Source organism: Anopheles maculipalpis, chromosome 2RL (assembly GCF_943734695.1).
Source record: "Anopheles maculipalpis chromosome 2RL, idAnoMacuDA_375_x, whole genome shotgun sequence".
NCBI classification, from domain to species: domain Eukaryota; kingdom Metazoa; phylum Arthropoda; class Insecta; order Diptera; family Culicidae; genus Anopheles; species Anopheles maculipalpis.
Genome location: NC_064871.1, coordinates 38443702 through 38464884, shown reverse-complemented (window position 1 = coordinate 38464884; position 21183 = coordinate 38443702). Strand labels below are relative to the sequence as shown.

Sequence of the window (21183 nt, the reverse complement as noted above, 5' to 3'; positions counted from 1 at the left end):
ACGATGGCTCCGTGAAAAGGTGGTATCTGCCGCATCATGCTGTATTGAACCCGGCCAAGAACACTACCAAGTGCCGTGTGGTGTTCGATGCTTCGGCGAAGGTAAACGGCTTGTCTTTGAACGACGTTATGATGACCGGCCCTAAGATAAAGGTGGATCCCTGCGACAGCCCGCTACAACGAGTATTCTGGAGAGCTTCGCCGAATGAACAACTGCGTGTGCTTGAGCTTACCACGGTGACCTACGGAACGGCAGCAGCACCTTTTCTAGCAACGCGAACGTTGTTGCAGCTAGCGAGAGATGAACGAGAAGGTTTTCCCTTAGCCAGTCGCATTATTGAAGAGAATTTTTATGTCGACGATGGATTGTTTGGGGCAAATGATATCGAGACTGTCCATGCTGCACAAGTGCAACTCATTGAGGTGTTTAGAAAGGCGGGTATGACACTTCATAAATGGTCAGCGAATGATGAAAGGCTTTTGGAATCGATACCATTTGAAGATCGGGATGCTCTAACAAAAATCGGCGATTGTGAAGCTAACGAAATCATCAAAACGTTAGGTTTGATGTGGAATCCGATGAATGATGAATTTATATTTTTGACAAAGGTACCGTCTAAGGGCAGAACACCTACCAAACGAGAGGTTCTGTCTGCCATTGCAAAAATATTTGACCCATTGGGGCTTATTTCTCCAGTGGTTGTGTTGGCAAAGATTTTGATGCAAAAGCTATGGTTAGCAAAGTTGGACTGGGATGATCAAATTTCTGAGCCGTTGATAGAAGAATGGGATAATTTTTTGGAAGCATTGCCAACAGAAAATCAAGTTCGAATTCCTCGACATGTAGTAAGTACAAATGCAGTTTCATTAGAGATCCATGGATTTGCGGATGCTTCTTTGAAGGCATATGGAGCCTGCGTCTATATAAGATCAATAGAGAGGAATGGTGAAGCGCAATTGAGATTAGTGATCAGCAAATCTCGGGTTGCCCCTTTATCGAACGTGACAATTCCTAGAATGGAACTGCTTGCAGCTTCATTGCTTTGTCGTCTAGTGAAAAAGGTACTGGAAGCATTAAAGGATTTTAATTTCGAAACGATTAACTTGTGGTCGGATAGCCAAATAGTTCTGGCATGGTTGAAAAGGCCGATAGAGTGCCTGAATGTTTTTGTACGAAATCGTGTAGCCGAGATCAACGAGAACCGAGCATTCATTTGGCGCTATGTTCGGACACATCAAAACCCTGCGGATGTTATATCAAGGGGTCAATCGGCGTCGCTACTGGTTTCAAATGAGATGTGGTGGAATGGTCCGGAGTTTTTACGTACTTGTGAGATACCAAATGTTTGCATCGATGAACTAAATGATGATGAAATTCCGGAATTGCGCAACGAGGTTATCTGCAATGTTATCGTACCGCTGAAAGTTCTCCCAATTTTGGAGAAATATGAATCCTTTAGAAAGACACAAAGAATACTTGCCTACATCGTGCGGTTCAAACAAAACACAAAGCGTCGCAAGGGCGAACGCATTAATGATCCAAACCCTACTATTCCCGAATTGCGAGAATCGATGCGTTGGATCATTAGAGCAATTCAGCATCAGGATCTACCGGAAGTAGTTTCGGCCGTAAAAAATAGCAAACCGTTGCAACGTTATCAAGACCTTAACCTTTTTTTGGATGGTGAGTTACTGCGGTTATAGATCCGTAGCATCAACCTGGCCGGGAGGATGTTCCATTTCGATGGAACGAGCGAGATGCGCGGTCTAAGGAACGGGCGAGAATGGCGGGCTGAGGAAGGAGAGAGAGGTGCGGGGTGAGGAGCGAACGGAAGGCTGTCCGAGTGGCATCTGTTTTGGCGACAATTGTCTGGAACGGCGGCACCCGCAATTGTTGTTCGATCTCATCGACACCGGCCAGAATTCCGCGAAACCCACCGTAGAATGCAAGCGGGCGGCTTGTGTGGTCGGACGGACCAGAGAAGCGAGGCAAGCGAGTTGCGGCTGTTCGCCGGACCACGTTAAGGGGGAACAGAGAGGGAATGAAGAGATAAGGAGAGAGTGAGAGAAGAGAGGGAATTATGAAATTTATTTGTGACCGAGTGGAGTGGGTCAGTCTGATGAAAACCGCGAATGAGTTAAGTCGCAACCAATAAAGTTGTGCGTACAGGATTACCGTGTTCAGTACATTGCGTTAGGTTATCCGCTGAGATATTACACAGGTCGTTTAGCTATAAAGAACCATTTTAGCCAGCCAATTTTTAAAAAAATTAATCAAGATCATATTTTAGTTTCAATGCATGTATTACAAATGAACCTGAAAACTTTAACGAGTTTCTAGTATTTAAAAAAAATAAATCAAATAAACTTTTCCATGTAAAAATCAATACATAAATAGATATTTGTTTCCAGCAAACCCTTCACAAAATTAAAGATTACACGAAAAAAATTGAACCAAAAACTGCATATCCTTTGATGTGCTACAAGTGCTCCATATGCAAGCCAAAATGCCATTCCCGACCTGGGGAATGCAAAAAAAGCAGCAAACCACAGGTCAACAGTTGCATGGTCCAATCTCACATCGTTAATCGCGCTGTGCATTATTACGATAACAGTGTACCATGAAGAGTTTTGTGCCTATTTGTTGCAAACCAATGTCGACTAACAGAATGCACTTTCCAGCTCCGCTGACTTCCCCCTATCTTGCCTGTTGTTGCCATTCCAGTTTGGTTAACAAATTTGCGGTATGAAATCCGGCAAGTCCACGACAACATCATTAAACATGCGAAAGGTTAGCAAGAGCATGATGCAACAATAGAACGCACTTTATTGTCACACTGTGCTTTTGGTCACTGGATGTTACAATATGGTCATAGTTTGAGGTTTTTGTGCTTTGTTTTGTATGAAACCCATTGTGGTGTCACATCTATGTCGTACCGTACCAAGCAGTGCCATCCAAACCACACGCTATAGCATTTTTATGCAAAAAAAAAACTGAAATGATAAAGATAGAAAAACACAATACATTGACTTCTAATGAGTTTTTTTAGTCTCTGCATAATCATAATAATAATGATAACAGTAGATTATTTTGTTAGCTTTTTACCATCAACTAAAGGATGGTTGAAAAATAGTTTATGCAATGCCGCTGATCATCGGCGAGATTTTACGTATTATGAATCTTGTCAATCACTTCTCGTGGCAGCATCATTTGAAATGCATCATTTAAGCGCTAAAATGGTGTATATTGAGTGAATGAAAATATTTTGAAATAGTATGAAATTCTTTGCCGACAGAATCACTGTGCTTTATTGGAAAAATTAGAATATAAAGAATTAATTACGATTGTTATTAATTTATTTTAGTACGACGGCACTACGCAGCTTATTCTATTTTTATTATAGTTTTTATTATATATTTTAATTTGTCTGCCTTACAGCTACCCAAATGTTACCTTATATGTAACCTATCCTAAGTCTTAAACATTCAGCAAAGTATTTAAGTGAGAGCGGAAGGAGGTTAAAGAAGAATGAAAATCAAAGCCGTGAGCCGCAAGGTTAAGACTGACCATAGCACGAAGCAGAGGAACTTTGCGACCAACCACAGAGCGCCTATAAGAGATAGCTAAATGAGGACGAAGGCGCAAAGAGCGGGAAGGCACATAGAAAAGGATTGATATTAGGCGAGTAGGAGAATGTAGGCGATCGAGTAGAAGGGAAGCGATGAATGAGGATTGAGCAAGGAAGCGGCGATCTTGAGGAAAGCGTAAGCCCAGCAGTTGACATCTGGACTCGTAAGGAGCTAGTAAAGAGGAAACCCAATCACCTAGCAATTTACGAGTAGTAAACCTGATCTAAGATCTCTACACCCGCTCAATGCGTTCGATATGAACCCTGGCAGAGGTGGTCCAGCCAACAGTGCAGTTTTCCAGCAATGACCTGACCAACGAGCAGAACAAAGCCTTGAGACACAGAGGGTCGGAAAAATCGCTGGCTACACGCTTCAACAAACCAAGTGTTCTCGAAGCACTGCCCAAAACCGCATCGATATGGTACGAAAAACTAAGACCAGAGTCAATCCGTCGAAAAGCGTCGAAACCGTCGAAAATGTTTCACTTTTGTTTAAGCAGTATGGAAGACCTAGCTATAATTTTTTTTTTCAATTAACGAATATTTGATACCTGTTAAATAATGACGAAATGAATTAACATGAAACAGCTCTGCAACAACAAAAATATTTTGGATTAATTGCACTACATAGTCTTTGACTGTGAACAAATTTTATTTGTACAGAAAGCAGCTATTTCATCTTTCAGCTTTATCGAAAAAAGAAGCAAATTTGGGTCATTGCGTTGCCGCATTCATCAAGTTAAACAGAAAACAAAAGGTAATATGCTTTTTTCTCCTTTTGTTTAACCTAACTTCAAACGTCCACATTCATTTGTACCTTTCTGCATCGTCCATTCTACTGTGAAAAAGGACCTGTGCAAAAGGAAAAAAGGGAATGTTCGAGTCAGACATTTGAGCCCCGGTAAAACCTTTCTAACACCTAGCCAGCTTTTTGTTTAAATTTCATTTTATTTCATCACACCGCTCATCGGTAAGTGCAAATGTTCACGCCGACCCATTGGTACACATCGTTGGTTCGCTGTGGCGCGGTTGTGGTGAAAATAATGATCAATTTTCAATTTACTTTTCCGCTACGGGTTTTAACCACAGTCACGGTGAGAACGGATGGGTCTATCACGGATGACAGCGCGTGGTTTAAAATATTTGTTTTATTGTTAGCTACACACTAGAACCACCAGCGAGGTGACTCTGTAGACTCTGTAGCTGTATAAGTGTAGCACGTGGATATCGATTTGTATAAGAATTACAATTATCACCAAGAATCGAGGTTGGCAGTTGAACCTCAGTCGACAGTCCAACCGAGAAAATGAGTGTTTTTTTTCTGATTTTGTTGGTTAATTCGCTTTTCCATCTTTACGTTGGAATTATGCTCTGTTCAAGTCATGTAATAATGCCAAGATAGGCTGAAATATAACAAACCATGAGTTTTAGAGCTGGTATTCACCTACAAGAAGTTCTAATGAAAACAGATTGAATTGAACTTTTACCGAGCTAAGATTATCTGTCACCAAAAGGTCTACAGACAGTGGCGGATTAACCTCTGGGCGTAACTGGCAGTCGTCAGGGGCCTCGCCAGCCAGAAGGACCCCTGGCCAGCCAGCCTCGCATGCTAAATAACCCCTCTCGTCTTAGATGGGTAAATCCCACCAAAACTTCCATCCCCTCCGGAGCAGTACGATCCTCCATGACGACCTACAGGGGGCTCGTAGATGCAAGGAATATCATTTGATTTCGAATAACAGAAGAACATATTAGTACAAGAGGTGTAATTTTCCCTTGAAAACATCATATTTTGCTCAGCTGGTAGAAAAAAAAAATAAAATAACGTATCAAATAAGCTTATTTTTATTCTGAAAATTTTTAATCACGATACCAGCTACCTCCTCGAAAGCATGCTCTTCTGTTACTACCAGTCGCTTCCATAACAAAATTGGGCTCAAAACGAGGCTAAATTTTGATGCAGCAAAATTTGATATCAGGTAACAGGAGAGCATACCAGGTGACGAGGTAACAAAGCGAAGTTTAAAAAGGTAACATTAAAAATATTTTCCTTCCGCCATGAAAAATATTTTTCCGCTACGTTCAACTGTGCTTTTCATTTTTTTGTTATTTATTCTCATTTTTGTTTCTTTCTTTAAATATCTTTTAAAAAGACCTTCTCAACGAGTTTCTTCTACTATTAAAGGAAACTAAGGGAGATTTTTCGAAACTCCTCGGAAAACTCTACTATCAATATTTCCGTGGAAAATCGACGTTAACTCTGTAATTGCTGGTCCGATCGGAGCGTTCCGCATACCATTGCGTCTTTGGAAAGCGCATCTTTTCGTTCAACTACATTCCCTCCTCCCGCCACTAAGTTATTGCTGAAAAACGTCCATAAAGATTTTTGTGGAATAACTGGACAGTAGGTGAAAAGATCGGGGAGAGGAGCTGGACGACTAGTCACGACCTAGTAGACCGCTTAGCTAAGAAGACCTTCAAATTAGTAAAATTATGATTTGTTAAAGCTTACACACATCCTTAACGACAGCTTAAGACAAACCAGAAAAACAAGGCTGATAATGGTTCTGTTTCGTTTTATTGCTATCAGCGCTGGATTCCTTCTTGCTTGCTTCTTGCGATACCAAAAACCGTTCCCGTAACATATCCCACGTCACGTCAAAGTAATGCTGTATTTTGTTCTTTGCTACTGTTGTCACTTTAGAACACCAAGCTCATCCATTTTTTCGCACTCTGCATATCTGCCCGCAAAGACCCGTGACGTAGGGTAGTCAGCTTTTTCATCGGTGACACTTTCTCCGGCCGAACTGTGCCATGTGCTGGAATGTTAAACCGTTTGGTTGCATCCAAAAGGGGGCACACACACAGCGGCACCTTCAGGATGGTCGGTGAGAAATGAGCATGCATAGCTGGCAGCTCAGCCCGCAACATTTGACCCATTTACACGTCGTTCGCTGTTACGCAATAGCACCGGGACAGAGTTCCTTCGAGTGGATTTGACTTGCTAGTAGTAGCAGAAAGTCCCCCGGTAGGAAAAACGACAAATACCAAAGTCAATGGTAAGATGCGGTATAAAAATCACTGCGGTTTGTGCTATTGCATGGCTATGTATGGTGTGAAACGAGCAGAGAAAGCACACACGCGAACGGTACGGTTAAACGAAGCGTCGTTCGATCGAAATACGTCCTTCTCTACTGTTCGGAAACTTCCGCTTCTATCCGGACGGAGAAAACGAGCATTGTAGGGGACACCTACCGCGCTCGGTGGGTGTTGATAGAAAATTGCAATTTGTATGCAAATTTCGTCCCAAATAATAACAATAATAATACGAAATTTATTACAATGTGACAGTTTCGCGCGGGAATGCAGGGAAAAGAAACAAACGTTGAAGGGGTACGAGTAGATAGTGGGACGTTGGTTGGGAAAATTCGTGCGCACCGAATCAGGACGCTGGCACTGGCTTCGTTTCGGGGCAGGAAAAGTGCTCGTTAAAAGTAGCACCACTTAACCGCTGTTCGAAGCACCGCTCTACGTTGGAATGTGCAATAATTTGCTGGGCAATGGCGAGAAAAAATTATACTTTCTCCCAAACTACGGACGTTCCTTTGCACGAGCCTTCTGTGGTAGTGTGCGTCTGCAGGAATAACCACGAAATGATAGCAAGGAGCAATCAGCAGCTCTTTGATGTTATGTCGTGTTTATAGTTGCCTATCAAAAAGAGCTATGCGTTTTGGTAAACCTTTTAGTTCTTTTAAGAGTTGATGTAAATATTAATTTCGGATAAAAAATGCACATCAACAAAATGGATCTTAAATTAATAAATAATACATTTAATAATCAAAAAAAGTTTAAAATAATAAAAAATATAAATGCATAGCAAAACTTGTTCGTCACATCTTTGTGAAACTGACGAAAAACTAGCAACAGTTTGCTCAGCTGTCACTACATGGCCCGGTTAGGATTCTCTCTGATCCATTATCACTCACATCACAGCACTTGACATACTAATTATAAAATGCATATGTAATTCTAATCCTTAGCTTTCCTACTTCCCATCTTATCTTCTACAGACGGACCCAGACGGTAACATCACCGTATCGATACTGAGCTTTCGACCCACCATCGACGATAGGGGCAAATATTTGTCCTGCCGGGCAGAGATGGCCGTCATACCGGATGCAGGCAAGGAAGATGGCTGGAAGCTTGACATCTACCGTAAGTATCACAGCGAGAGGACCTTCGGAATTCTTCACCTTCCCATTCCCTGTTGCAAATACTCCACCCCTCTCGGAGACATTGATGAAAACCGCGTCAATTTACCGCAACTCGCCTCGAACAGCTTGATGGCTGGGCGCTATCATGACAACCTGTCAGAAGGATACCCCTTGCGGCTGTCGGGCAGCACGTTCTCCCTTTGTCACTTCCGTTCCGTTGACAGTTCTCGAACTCATCAACTCGCTGCCAACTTCGAGAGCTTTCCCTACCAGCTAACGGACAACCAAACAAGCGAAACAAGTTCTTCCTCCTTTGATGCGTTAATATTGCACCCTCGATGTCCCTCGACGAATGAAGATGAAGATAATTAAAAATTCATTACAACCGCGTGATGAGGCGAACTCTCCGGGGTGCCTTTCGGCTGTGCCCCTGCTGTCAGCCGCGCTTTGTGCCGCGCTTGGGTGGGAAAATGGCCATCCCATCGGGATCATTTGTGGAACGTTTGAATCCCATCTTAGCGCACCAGCGTACCAGAGAACCGTTTGCCATATCATCCAGTAGGTACAGGGAAAGAACCTTTCGCTGATACAGGCTGTTTGCTTGTAAAGGTCGCGGATTATAACGCGCTCCACCCTACCACTCCCGGGTTTTTTTTTATCATCTGGTCGACCAGCTAACGGGCTCTGTTTTTCAATCTCTTGACCTTCGCAGTGCGATGGAACAAAGAGTCGTCTTAACACGCCTTTTTCAGTGAAGCGTACCGTACCGGAACCTTAATCAAATTTGTTACCATTTGTAGGTCGATTGTTACATTTTTTTTTCAAAACTCTCCTTTCAACAACCCCCCACCACCGTTGGGCACTGGTGGGAGGATGAGGATGAGGAGCAAAATTTCCCACGGGTTGCTCAACCCTTCGGGACAGATTGGACATTCTCACAGCAAACGATCTCGCTGTCAGTCAGTGCTGATTTTTGCGGCGCGCCAAAAGAGGCATAGGGTGAGGGTGATTTTGCTGGTTGGGATACGGGTGTAACTGTCATGTCTGTCATCGCAGTACGCCTCGGTGTCATTAGAGAACGATTCCAGTGGAAAGACGGAGAAAGGACATCAAGGAGGACAATAGAAAGCGGATGTATGTTTGCGGAGGATTTCATCATGGGAAGGTTTTGCGTTGTGGTTGTGGTGCGGGTTTGTCGTTGGCTTGCCGTTGAACGTCCTGCTGTTGATGGGTCGTACTAATTTGCGCCAGCCGTGTAACTGACGCTTCGGTTCTTTCATTGTTGGCACTCATACGTTGCCTTTTATTTGTTTTTTTTTTTTCGATTTGCTACCATTTTAATCTATTGCGCAGTTATGTTTACACTTTACCGCCCTTAAAATGTAGCTGAATTATTTTATTTTTGAGTTATGTGATAAGTTAAAGGGTTATCATCTTAAGTGATAATTTAAACCACTATGTTTCATTCCCATTCTTATTGTAAAATACATACATTATTGTTTGGGAGAAGGTAGACTTCGCAATCTCTTATATTTGCTTTTTAAACGAAATTTGAGATGCTTTTGGATCATTAAACGATATTTTACAATGCTTAAATGATTAAAACGATAATGTTGCTCTAATCCTGACTGCAAACAGGTTTCCGGTGGGAAACTGTTCAACAACGACCCATTTCAACGCTCATGCTCCTTTTCCTTTTCTGTCCTTTAGCACACGTTTTGAATATGTAATGTTATCTGTCTCAGACGCGCTGGGCGCTAATTATAAAAAGGATGCATACTTTAGCATCTAGAAAGGATAGCTACAACGGGTAAACAAAAACCTCCCTAGAGCATCCTCCCGGCCGCCCTTCTCAACTAGCCTATTTTCTTACTTGTACCTTAGCTCAAGAATAATACCTAAATCATACACACACAGTTCCCTGTTGCGGCAGCTTGTGCAAAATCTCATTTGGAGTAAATGCCGCAAGAAAAGCTACCGCTCAATATCCCTACAAGTCTCTCATAACGTGTACCCCATTTCCAGCTCTCCAGCTGTTATTTCACAACCACCCTTAGGACATGTCTTCTGTTGCTTTATACACCCACACCCACTCACTGGCAGAAAGATATTATACGTTAGCAAACTTGTTACGGAAGCAGCCAGAACTGAGTGAAAAAACAGTGGTTAAAATGAAAAAGATCAAGTCAATGGTAAGCTTATTATTCAAGTTTATGGTTTTGGTAACGGAATCAAACCTCCCGGGGAGTTTGTGCGCATATCCGAGTGCCACACTGGCGCACCAGTTTGGCGACCAGCGGACCAGCCCATTAGCGGAATTTTCTCATGATTTATTCATAGCTATCTGGCTGCTTGCTGTTCGTTCGCTAGTGCTAATGCGTGTGACCGCTGCCGATCCTCAGTGGAATTGAAGAAGAGACGCTCCATTTACGGGACGATTTGTCTAGCAGAAGACAAACATCACAAGGAGTTTGTATCAATGCACAACGATGCAAAGTCAATGGAATGGTACTGAAGCAAAATATGGATCAGGGAAACAAAAACTTATATTTTACAACACTTTGCTTTTTATGTAAATCGTGCACTTTTCTGACGACATGGTTTTTGATTATTAATTAAAAACTTCATAATAAACCTTTTCGATGTGTTGCAGCTTAATAGATGTGTCTGCTTATGGCACGCATAGGAACCAACACGCATCTACTCCTGTTCATGGCATGACACTGATAACATTCCGCCATCGGACTGCTATGAAATGCTGTGAAAGCTCATAAACTTACTGCACGACACGTTTAACGGTCTGCCTAAAAGTTGCTCTCGACGCCGTTCGTTGGAAATGGGGTTGGCAACGGTGCGCTTTATCTTTTGCTGCATGTGAAGGTTAAGGCTGCAGCCGGACGCAGTTATGTATGGTACAACTTTTCGCAGCAATACCCACGCGTAGCTAACGGTAGCATTCAATGGCTATGAGTGTACGGTTTGGACAGGAAATTTGGGAAAAAGTTGCTGTTCAACGTCCACCGTTTCTTTGATCTGGAAAAGGAGTCCCTAACATCCATGGCAAGGGTGACAGTTTGTGATGGTCAAACAGCACCAAACGCATCGCAAACCTTTGAAACGTACTGAGGTCTAAATATTGACGGCACACCCATGCGTTGTGAAAGCTGAAGCTAGCAGGATAGAAAGCTTTTTCGATGAAGAAAATAATGAATTTTGAGATTGGAAATAGGAGGACGACCCTTGGGGTAGCATATGGCATAATAACTTTGGATGTTGCCTGGGTTGTTGATGAGGAAGAGTATGGTGATGATTGAAGAGTGAAACATGCACACATAAGCGTTCAAATTATACAACCTAGCTGCTTTCTATCTTATATATCATACATACTTCGGCACGTTATTTCATCGCTAGCTACGTCAGCAAAAGGCGGTTGACATTGGTCCATATTTATTCCTACTTTTTGGCATGTTGCCTATAAGATACCTATGTTTTAAGGTGACATGGAAAGCCGGAGAGTAGGATCGTAAAGAGCCCTGAAGTGTCCATCATTCATTCGATTACATCAACTCATAAGTTTGCTAAATACTCTAACAAAACTTTGGGAAACAGAAGTAGCTACAAATCCTTATGTTCTTTGTGTTATAAAAACCCAGGAAAAAACAGCTATCTAATAATAACTGATTTTTCCCTTAAAATATAAGCTCAATCCCTCCAAGCGGAGCTTTTTGGCAGCATCCAGAAACACAAATAAAAATCAAAAGATTCACAATCAATTTACTCCAAGCCAACGTTAAACAGTATATCCTTACTTCTTATGGTCTAATTATCTCCTGAGGCAACCCTTTTTTCATTTGGCTTACCTTCAAAATATGTCTCCCTTAGAGACTAAGTCTTGAACCGTGCAAACAATTTTCCTTCTTGCGAAGCAAACGTAGTAAAGTAACAGTTCTCAGCCGTTTTTAAATGCGCCAGATAAACATGCTTTTCATCCCAACAACCTCTAAGCATCTCTTAATTCGGTGCACTTTTTACCGGTTCCCTTCTGGTTCCATTCTATCCATAAAATTCTTTCCTTCTAGAAGCTGGGTATTCCAGCTTCTTCCCGAAAAAACAAAACCCCCTTTTTTTAAATGGTCACCACGTATTCGTTTGTTAATTAATTTTACAACTATCACGCCCTTGCCCTAAATGAGCAACCCTGGTTTGCTTTGATACTGCTGCTGACTTTTTTCTCATGGTTCTACTGTTGCAAAAATGTTTTCATTACAGACGTTCCCGTGGTAACGCTCGAGTACGGTACGAACTACAACTATACATCCTCCATCCCGGAAGGGGTCGACGTGTACTTCGAGTGCAACATCAAATCCAACCCGTGGGTGTACAAAGTGATCTGGCGCCATTACGTAAGTGTTTCCTGGTGACACATATAAAACACACACACACACACACACATCTAAAAACATATGACAGTGGGAGTGTTGTTATTCGGTGACCGTTTCGACGTGGATTGGCGCCCCTAGTAACTTGACCAGTTGGCCAGGCACTGATTAGAAGAAAAAAAAAAAAGGACCGAAAGAAAACACTCCACAATGCACACAACGGCAGACACACATTTTGTGTGTGTGTTTTGTTACACAGAATGTGAGAGAAAAATTAAATGCTACCTCCCCCGTGGGGCACACATAAAAACAAATTAATCCTTACGTTTTATGATGAAGCAACTATTCGCTCATCCGTGTGGCATTTGACGGTGCTGGTTTGACAGACCGTTCCGTGCGAGTAGCCTTCCATACTTTTATGCATATGTGTTTGTGTGTGAGAGAGTGATTTTTTTTGCAGTTGCTTGTATGTACATGGGTCATCACTCGCTGCCGGCAGAAACGAAACGTGTGTCGTCCTAATGTTTTGCATCGGTCGCAAAACGATCCATCGAGCAACGACTCTCGGATACGGCATTATCTGATGTCATTTGTTTTATTACGAATATCCCTTCAAGCAACAGTGCGGTCACACAAAGCATTGTAGCTGGGTGGTTTGTGATTCTCAGTTACAGTAACGCAAAAGCTTGCTTTACGGGGCAAAATAATGGCACAGTGCTTCTTTCGTAATGACCCACCGCTCAATGCTAATGCTCTACGAAGGGTGTGTGTGTGTGTGTGTGTGTGTGTGTGTGGGGGGGGGGGGGGGTGTTTTTTTCTACTCCATGGTTTCGACTAATGGAGGACATTTCAAATGCGATATCGTTTCATTGCGGAAGGTCGATCGAGGGTTGTCCGTTCTGCATTCTTCTTAACATACAGCTGAAACATCCCAAAAGCTCCATAGCCTGTAGAAAAAAAAGCATGAAAAAGGACAAAGATAGAAAGGAAGAATTGTGGAGAAAACTGTGTGATATAAAAGGGAAAACCTCCGTAGGCCAAAGTGATGCGTAACACTAATTATCTTCCTTTATTGCCACACTGGTTGTTATTAATTTAGAGAAAGAGAGTTATCTTGGTGTTCTTCGTTGTACAGTCAAACAAAACCGTCAGTTGACAAGGCTGACAAGCGTCTAGAACTCACCATGCTTAAACATTCTATTTGGACAGCGAGAACCAGCTTCCCACTTCTGGATGAGCAATCCCGCAATGGAGTTTGCGGGAATTAATTTATCCGTAGCTTAGATCTTGGCCAAACCTTCACGCTTGCTCGATTCAACTCGAGTCGGATGTCCGATAAAACTCAGCGAAAGTAAAAGAAAAAGAAACGGACGACTGTGCAAAACGAACGAATAGCGATCGGGCGGAATAAAGCATCCCAAGATGTAGATTAAGTGCGTACCAAATTAAACGGCTTCTCGGGAAAGGTCGTCATAATTATTTCGCTATCTGAACTGCTTCTTCGACTGTGTGCGCGTTTGTTTGTGAGTGTTTCCATCTCCGGGATCTCCGGCAAAATTTGTGTTACGGCTTTCTTCTGCAAACGTTCGTTTGAAACACTTCATTTTTTCCAGTCTTTAACCTCCGGACGGAATCGCCCCGTGACCGGAAAGAGACAATTGTTTTCTTTTTTTTGCCGACCGTTTCGGTTGGTGTTTCATTTTTAGCAAGCGCCATGTCGGTCATTTGTTCATCCTTTTAGAACCTTCATGTTTCGAAACGTTGCGCCAAAAAATGCGCGGAAGAAGAATGGTCCCTTGCTCTTATACAAATCGATTTTACGCTTGTGCTTTTTCTTACGATGTTGCGTTTGTCAGTACAGTTAAAGCTATGGAACCATTTCACCAAACATTTATTTTCATTGCATTGTGTGGAGTTTTTTTTCTCGCTTTCTTTCACTCATCTGGTTCTCTTTGTGACGTTTCCCACAGGGCAAGGAGCTGGTCAATAATCCTTCCGAAGGAGTTACCGTATCGAATCAGAGCCTGGTGCTGCAGAATGTGAGCCGCAGTCGGGCCGGACTATATACGTGTGTTGGCAGCAACCGCGAGGGGGATGGTGAGAGCAACCCTGTCCATCTGGACATAAAGTGTAAGTATGATGATGGTATGCCTTTTTGGGGCTGGCCAGCTACCGCTGCCCTGCTGATTATGCTGATTATGCGTATGTCGTTTCTGTGGTGCCGCAGTGATGAAAAATACTGCAGGGTCGTAACATTTCGATGGGGCCGGGAAGAAAGATTCGTTCGTTTGCCACACATACTTGCGGTTTCAGTAATATTTATTTACAAATGTATTATTGTAGCTACAAACAAATTATTCAAAATAAAAAAATGTCATCTTTAAATTGCAGAGCACAGAACAGTGAAAATGAGATAAAGAATTTAGTGTCATCATTTACATCCTTTGTGTAACAAAGCCTACATTAAAAAAATATATTTTATGTTTTGCAAAGTCTAACACAAATTAATAACAAAAGTAAATGACTTAAACGCTCAATGATGATGAGCTTTTAACCCACCATTGTTTGATGAAAGCTGTTTAAAAACGTAATTTGTTTATGCATTTAAAGACCTACGATAATATTTAACTGTCCAACGTCCAACTGTTCGTAACAGATATGTTCGTATTGTATTTACTTTATTTTTTATTTGATTAATAAAAATGACGGCACATGGCCAAATTGCCTCATATTGCAATTATGATAGATTGAAAATGTTGCCAGCGATTAATTCATAAACAGTTTTCTCTCTCTCTTCTTGGTATATCGGCTTTCCAAGACACGCCTGGCTTACTTGGCTCGAATGGCTTACTTGACTAGAAGTAACCACGAAGTTAGATAGGCAGTTCTCACTGCGAGGGAACGCTCCGGATGGGTTTTAAGCTCCGGTCCTGCATTATGAAGATTATTTGAAAATGTTCCTGCTTTACACATATGAACCAACATTAAATTTCAAGGAGACCAGAACCTGGATCATGAATTGAGACCGACCTTGCAGTACTACCAGTCATTATGCAATACATCCTGGCATTAACATATACAGCTTTTTCGGTGGCCTCGATAAACTGGATTGACAACAAATACTGACAGTTGATATTTGTCTCGTGCCATTTTCGAGAAGTACCAGGCGTCTCCATTTTTTTCTAGCTAATGAGAACACAGTAATTAAAAGTTCAAGTACTTATATCCGTAGGTTTAATAGAGCTTTAAAAAACAATGTACGAAAACAGGAATTTTTTAAATGGTTTAACAAAAGCTAGACGGCCTTAACGTTTGTTACTGTGAGGAAAACATTGGATAATGCGAGTGAAACGATCACGTTGACACGAATGATAGTTTTGCTTGGTTAAGGGACAGGATTGTTGATGTGTGATCGTTATTGCAGCCAGGTAAATACGGAAATATTCAAACGACGAGTCTCCCTTTTTTGAATAAAAAACAACATAGAGAAACTTGTCGAAAAGTCTGAACAGAATTTCAGCTATCAAGATTTATTTTCCAATTTCTTATAAAATACCATTTACTAAAAATAAAACATAAAGTATCATTTCAACCAACAAACAAACGCATTCGACAAACAGTGTGCTTCTTTCGTATTGTTTGAGTAGATTACAGAAATGATGTTCGCCTTTTGCTAGAAGCTGATCTTTCATTGAAATGCTGAAGGGGTTCTTTGTTTATTACATTTCACGATGTTTCATCCTCCGAACCATTCGCACGACAACTGTTCGCTTTGGATCGTTTTGTTTCCGAGCTAATGTCCTTTCTGCCGTACTTCTTTCAAGACGTTGTCCTTTTTGCTGCTGAAACACTGTGACACTTCGCTCAAGATACAATGTTCCCTTTTTCCACACATCATTCGCACGGTGCTGGTGAAGGATAAAATTTCTTTCCCATCCTAACCATCGGAGAAGAGAAAAAAAAACCAAGGGATTGTACAAAAAAGTGCGTTGAAAGCTTCAGTGAGTTTCTTAATTAGATTTGTGGTGTTAAAAAGGATCGTCTATTTGATGCTTACGGCCCTTTTGCTCTGACACAATCTATCTCGCTTTCCTCTGACCGTTCCTCTGGCTGTTTCCTGACTACTACTTCTACATCTTTGGGACGACACCACCGTCACATCCACCTGGCCACGTTTCGCAAGGAGAAAAGGCGTTGGCGCCCCTTTCCGGACGGAACGGCGACATCACATCAAAACGACCATCGACTTTCGGTCGACCACGGCCACGTTGTAAGCGTAGTGGAAGGAAGGCCAGGAAGGACTCCCCACTGGTGAAAACCGACGGGATGCGTCTTCCGGCCTGGTGTGAGTTTAACGTGGAATTTTAATTTTGATAGCATCTCGCTTCCGTTCACCGTTCGGTTTCGTACTCGGGAGCCGGGTCGGTGGTGTTGGACCGTGCGACTCTTGAGATGGATTTATGTTTGCAAGCAGCAGCTTTTGCGATGGTTTTGTCGTCGATCCGGAGGGCAAAAAAGTCATTTCCTGCATAACGAAGCCACAAAAACCCGTGCCCGGCATTCTGGTGCTGGCTTCCGTAGCCAGTTTTGCCCGTAGACCCGCTGGAACAAGGTGTCGTCTTTCTTTTTCGTTTCTTGTGGCCTTTTTTTTACCTCTTATTACTGTTACTACGCACCGTGTCACCAGTTCGGTGGAAATTTGAGGCAAGCATCAAGCCTGCCCGCATCATTTGCGTTGTATGGGGTGTGCTATTTGCCGTTTACAAGTACGTGGCATGAAAAAGAATTTATTCTTTCGTTCTCACGAACAGCTTCTGACGGTGTGGTAATGTTTGCGTGTGATGAAGGTGCAGAAAGCTGCGTTGAAGAACGTCACACAGAAATTAAGACATCTGGAGGTAAATTAACGATTTAAGGCTACCGCTAGGAAGAACATTCAACGATGTTTTTGTGATCTGAAAAAGGATTTTAGATTTTTTTTAACATATTTACAAAAGAGAATAAACTTGATTAAACAATCAAACAATAAGCGTTTTTTACCTCGCGGTATAATGTGTGATTGCTATATTTTGGCAAATTCTTTGAATATGTTTTATTTACTTACATTTGATTATTACGGTCCAGTGCCGTATTGTTTTTTTTTTATTTTTTATGTTTTCAAGAGAATTTCATTGACTCTAAAATATCATTTTCCTTTCACTCGATTATTCCCATTCACTACCATCACACTACACGCTTATCGAGCGGTCATAACATTTACAAATTTATTCGCAATATCACCTGAAAACATTTTTCCATCTCCCTTCAATTTGAAATTTGTGCTTTCAAGTGGAAAATAAAAATCATAAAATAATGCGTCAAGAGAATGAGACGTTTCCATTTCTGGATTTTTTCCTGCAATGGTATCCTCATCGATTTTGTTTCTCTGTATTGCTGTCGTCTTGCTGGTACATGCTTTCGTTCTTATATCAGCCTATTTGTTATTTAATTTTTGTTTTGTTTTAACTAAATAGCCAACACAAACATTTCTTAAAATCTGTCGCACCTCATCTTTGAGAGTAAAAAAGAAGGGAAAATTTTTTGCACCATATGTTTCACCCACGCTTCGATCCATCAAGTAGTAACGCCCAAAGACCACAACGCTACTGTTACTTTTGATAGTCTAAACCTCACTATTGTCCTATCATACTAACCCACAACGAACCCCAAAGAAAAGGGACCATCTTGCCTTATCAAGGACAGGCAGGAGAAATTCCTTTGTGCCACACGTATCCCACAAATGCTTCACCATCCACGATCCTTGTTTGGGGCGTGAAAAATTTAGCACACGTTCGCTCCTTTTTTCCACCCCATCTCCTGTTTGACGAACTGTGCAACGTGACGACACGCTCGACGCACGACCATCGTTGCACAGGGAGTGGCAACAACCCGAACAGTACGGTACCACGATGAAAATAATGATTACTAGGGATGCGAAGGAAAACAATCAATTTTATCGCCCAACGGCAGCAGCACCGGGCACAGTAATGCCACAGCGACAATGGATCGATTTCGAAGCTGATTCTATTTGTTCCGGCACGGAGCAAAGAAGGGCTAGAAAAAAATAACTGCTCCAGCAGGAAGTCAGCGCAATATCCTCCGGGAAGCCTTTCCTTCCCCCTCCCGTCGACCCATCGCAACCACTTGCGGCCGTGTATCGTCTTTCAACGCACAAAACCATACCGAACGTTTGCTTAGAGGACGCACCAGGAAACGCGCCCATATCGGGGCACACAGTTTGCACCATTCTAGCTTCCGGAATTTGATTGAATTAACACGGGAGCAATGCTGCCGACTGAGCAGGGGGCACGCAAGCGTAGGAAACTCTGCACCGAGTGCCACTTGGTGCTGCTGTTTTTATGATGTTCGCTCGGGAAGAGCCCGAAAAAATCAACCCCGCTACATTAAACTAACAGATATGGATTGGATTTCCACTACCTTTGTTCTTCTCATCCCAGCGGATGAGCTAGACGATAGGGCTGGAGAGACAGTGAGCTCTATAGGAGTAAGAAATGGATAGGCAAAAGAGTAGAAAACATTTTCCATGCAACAGAAGACGGTGTTGATACATTAGCAAAGAAATAAGAGGGATGGATAACGAGCGAAGGAGAATGATTGCGATGCATTTATGATGAGCGATATTTATCAAATGTTGAAAAAAAACTAGATGATTCAAAATTTTCAAATCAACATTGTTTCTAGAAAAATATAAAATAAGAACCATGAGTTAAACAATTTTGAAAGATAATGTTAGCAACAAGCAACAATCTTTGTTTTGTTAAATTTTGTTCAAATTCTGAATCTAACGAAAACAAGAAGCTCATCAAGGCAATGTTCTGTTGGTGACTGATCTTCCTCTTGACATCCAATCTTCTAAGTTACGCCGGCCATCTAATGAATTGCTAGACTTGCTGATGCCACGTAGTACTTGGATAGTGAGTCAGTACTAAGGAGGGACGATCTGGATGTGATTTGATTCCTGGTCCTGCTGTGTGAAGATCGGCTCTGTAGTCGCTTCGCCGACCGGTCTCATATTGACGAAAATAGCTAAATAAATAATCGGTTATTAGCAGCATAAAATTATTCATAGCATAAAAGAATTTGAGAATTTAGTGTGAAGCGAGAGTATGAGTAGTGAGAGAAGGTCCCTCACGATAAGGCCACTCACAAAAGGCAGTAAATAACGCCACGAATAGAAAATCCCTCTTACATTTTAGAAAAGCACAAAAAAACATGTTGGTAAATATTTTCGACACACTAAACGATCAATGTGTCGTGACCAGGATGCATTCGAGCTTTTGGGTTTAATCGCGAATTTCAATCGTCACACTGTTACCGTTGCATCGTTTCCTGCTTTCGTGCTACATCGTTGTAATTTTGTGAAAAGCACAGCTGATTTTGCTGCATCACACAGAACACAGTCCATCTCACGCATTCCTACTCGCTCTTAAAATTTGGAGCCTTGCTAACCACATCTTTGTAAATATTTTCGGCACACAAGACGATCCAAAATTACACGAAGCTGTTACAACTGTTATCCTGTGAAAATTTTAACAGCTCTCGCCAACGAAAGCACCGAATGCCTTTAATTTTTTACAGCGCCACATTACTTTCAGATCAGAATTTAAAACTTTAAGATTGATTTTTAACAAACTATTGAAAACACTTTCCATTTCTTGAATTCTCCAAACTATTTAAATCAAAACAATGCGATCATTTAAAATTCCAAGAAGGAAAATTAAAGCATTCCCTTATTGGTCGATACTTTGAACGAGTTATTTTGATTGCCTCACCCCTTTGCAGCTAAAATAAATTCCGATAATCTCAACCTAAACTTTATTAAATTTTCCGCTAATACTCATTATAAGTCGATAAAGCTCGAATAGTGAGCAACCAACGAGTCCCACGTGACGCCTGGCAAACTGGCGGAAACCGTCTAATTGGATCATTAAGATCGACATCATTTCTACATTAAACCCAAATCATTTTCGATTAGAAAAGTCGCTGGAGTGGACGCGAACGTAGAGAGAGTTTCCTGCGTCATCCTTTTAATGTTCCGTACAAGGGGAATTGCCAGTTTTTGTTGTTGCTGTGTTTGAGGATACTTTGGAGCATTTTTTTTTTCTTTCTCCCTGGTTTAATCCGTTGTGCTGATACTTTACCCCGCTGCTAGTGCCTAATTGAACTGAAAAGCAAACAATCTCGCTTACTGGTGGAAAATGTTAGCAACTCAGTAACGAGCGTAGAGTATTACTTTTCAATTAAAACGCCCTATCGATGGGTGGGGTTCGCGGGGGGTGGGGGGGGGGGGGGGTTGAGGGTGAAAGCACCAGATGAGGGTAACGCTTGGATGGCCATTTGGTGGATAAAATCTCCATCTCTTATCCGGGTTATCGACGACGTGCCAGCACGAATTTGGTCAGTAATTGAAAATCCCACCAAAACGGCCCACCATTTCCGTTCCATTTTCTACAGGTTCATGTGTATGTGTTATGTTGTCCGTGTACTGCCGGTACACGTTTAGCTTCACACTAACCTCACTTCGGAATTCTCCTCCAAAAACTCGCCAAGGGGGAAAAATGCCCGTTTCTACCGCATCAGTTTCCCATCTCGAAACATCGGAGTAATTGAATAATATCGATGCCTAAGCTTCCTGCCCTTCTTCTACGGTTCGGTTCGTACAGTTTCTAAATTTAATCTCTACTCCGGTCTCACGCGCCGTCCATTAGTGAGCATCGAGCATAGTGGGCAGAAGAAAGCAAAAAAAAGTGCAGCACCCCGACAAGGCATTGGATGGTTTGCGATAAGCTTCCTAACCACTTGCTAGTTATCGAGGTCTTTTCGGGCGGCTTGCACGTTCAGGTGATTCCTGCTACTATCACTACCGCTGCAAGGGAAATAGGGGAGGCACGGAAACCGTTTA

At 42.0% G+C, this 21183-nt stretch overlaps 3 protein-coding genes across 3 annotated transcripts in view; 1 reads left to right on the top strand and 2 right to left on the bottom strand.

Annotated features, from left to right (window-relative positions):
- LOC126557843 (fizzy-related protein homolog) overlaps window positions 1-21183 on the bottom strand; it is a 444135-nt gene that overhangs the window by 186937 nt on the left and 236015 nt on the right. The gene's annotated exons all lie outside the window — the stretch shown is intronic.
- LOC126557770 (transmembrane protein 104 homolog) overlaps window positions 1-21183 on the bottom strand; it is a 333753-nt gene that overhangs the window by 219693 nt on the left and 92877 nt on the right. The window lies entirely within an intron of this gene.
- The window catches only part of LOC126556885 (nephrin-like), a 146444-nt gene that overhangs the window by 107484 nt on the left and 17777 nt on the right, over window positions 1-21183 (top strand). Inside the window, exons 7-9 of the mRNA XM_050212430.1 lie at window positions 7699-7843; window positions 12112-12245; window positions 14192-14351. Of these exons, the coding sequence (XP_050068387.1) occupies window positions 7699-7843; window positions 12112-12245; window positions 14192-14351 (439 nt within the window). The remainder of the gene's footprint in view (window positions 1-7698; window positions 7844-12111; window positions 12246-14191; window positions 14352-21183) is intronic.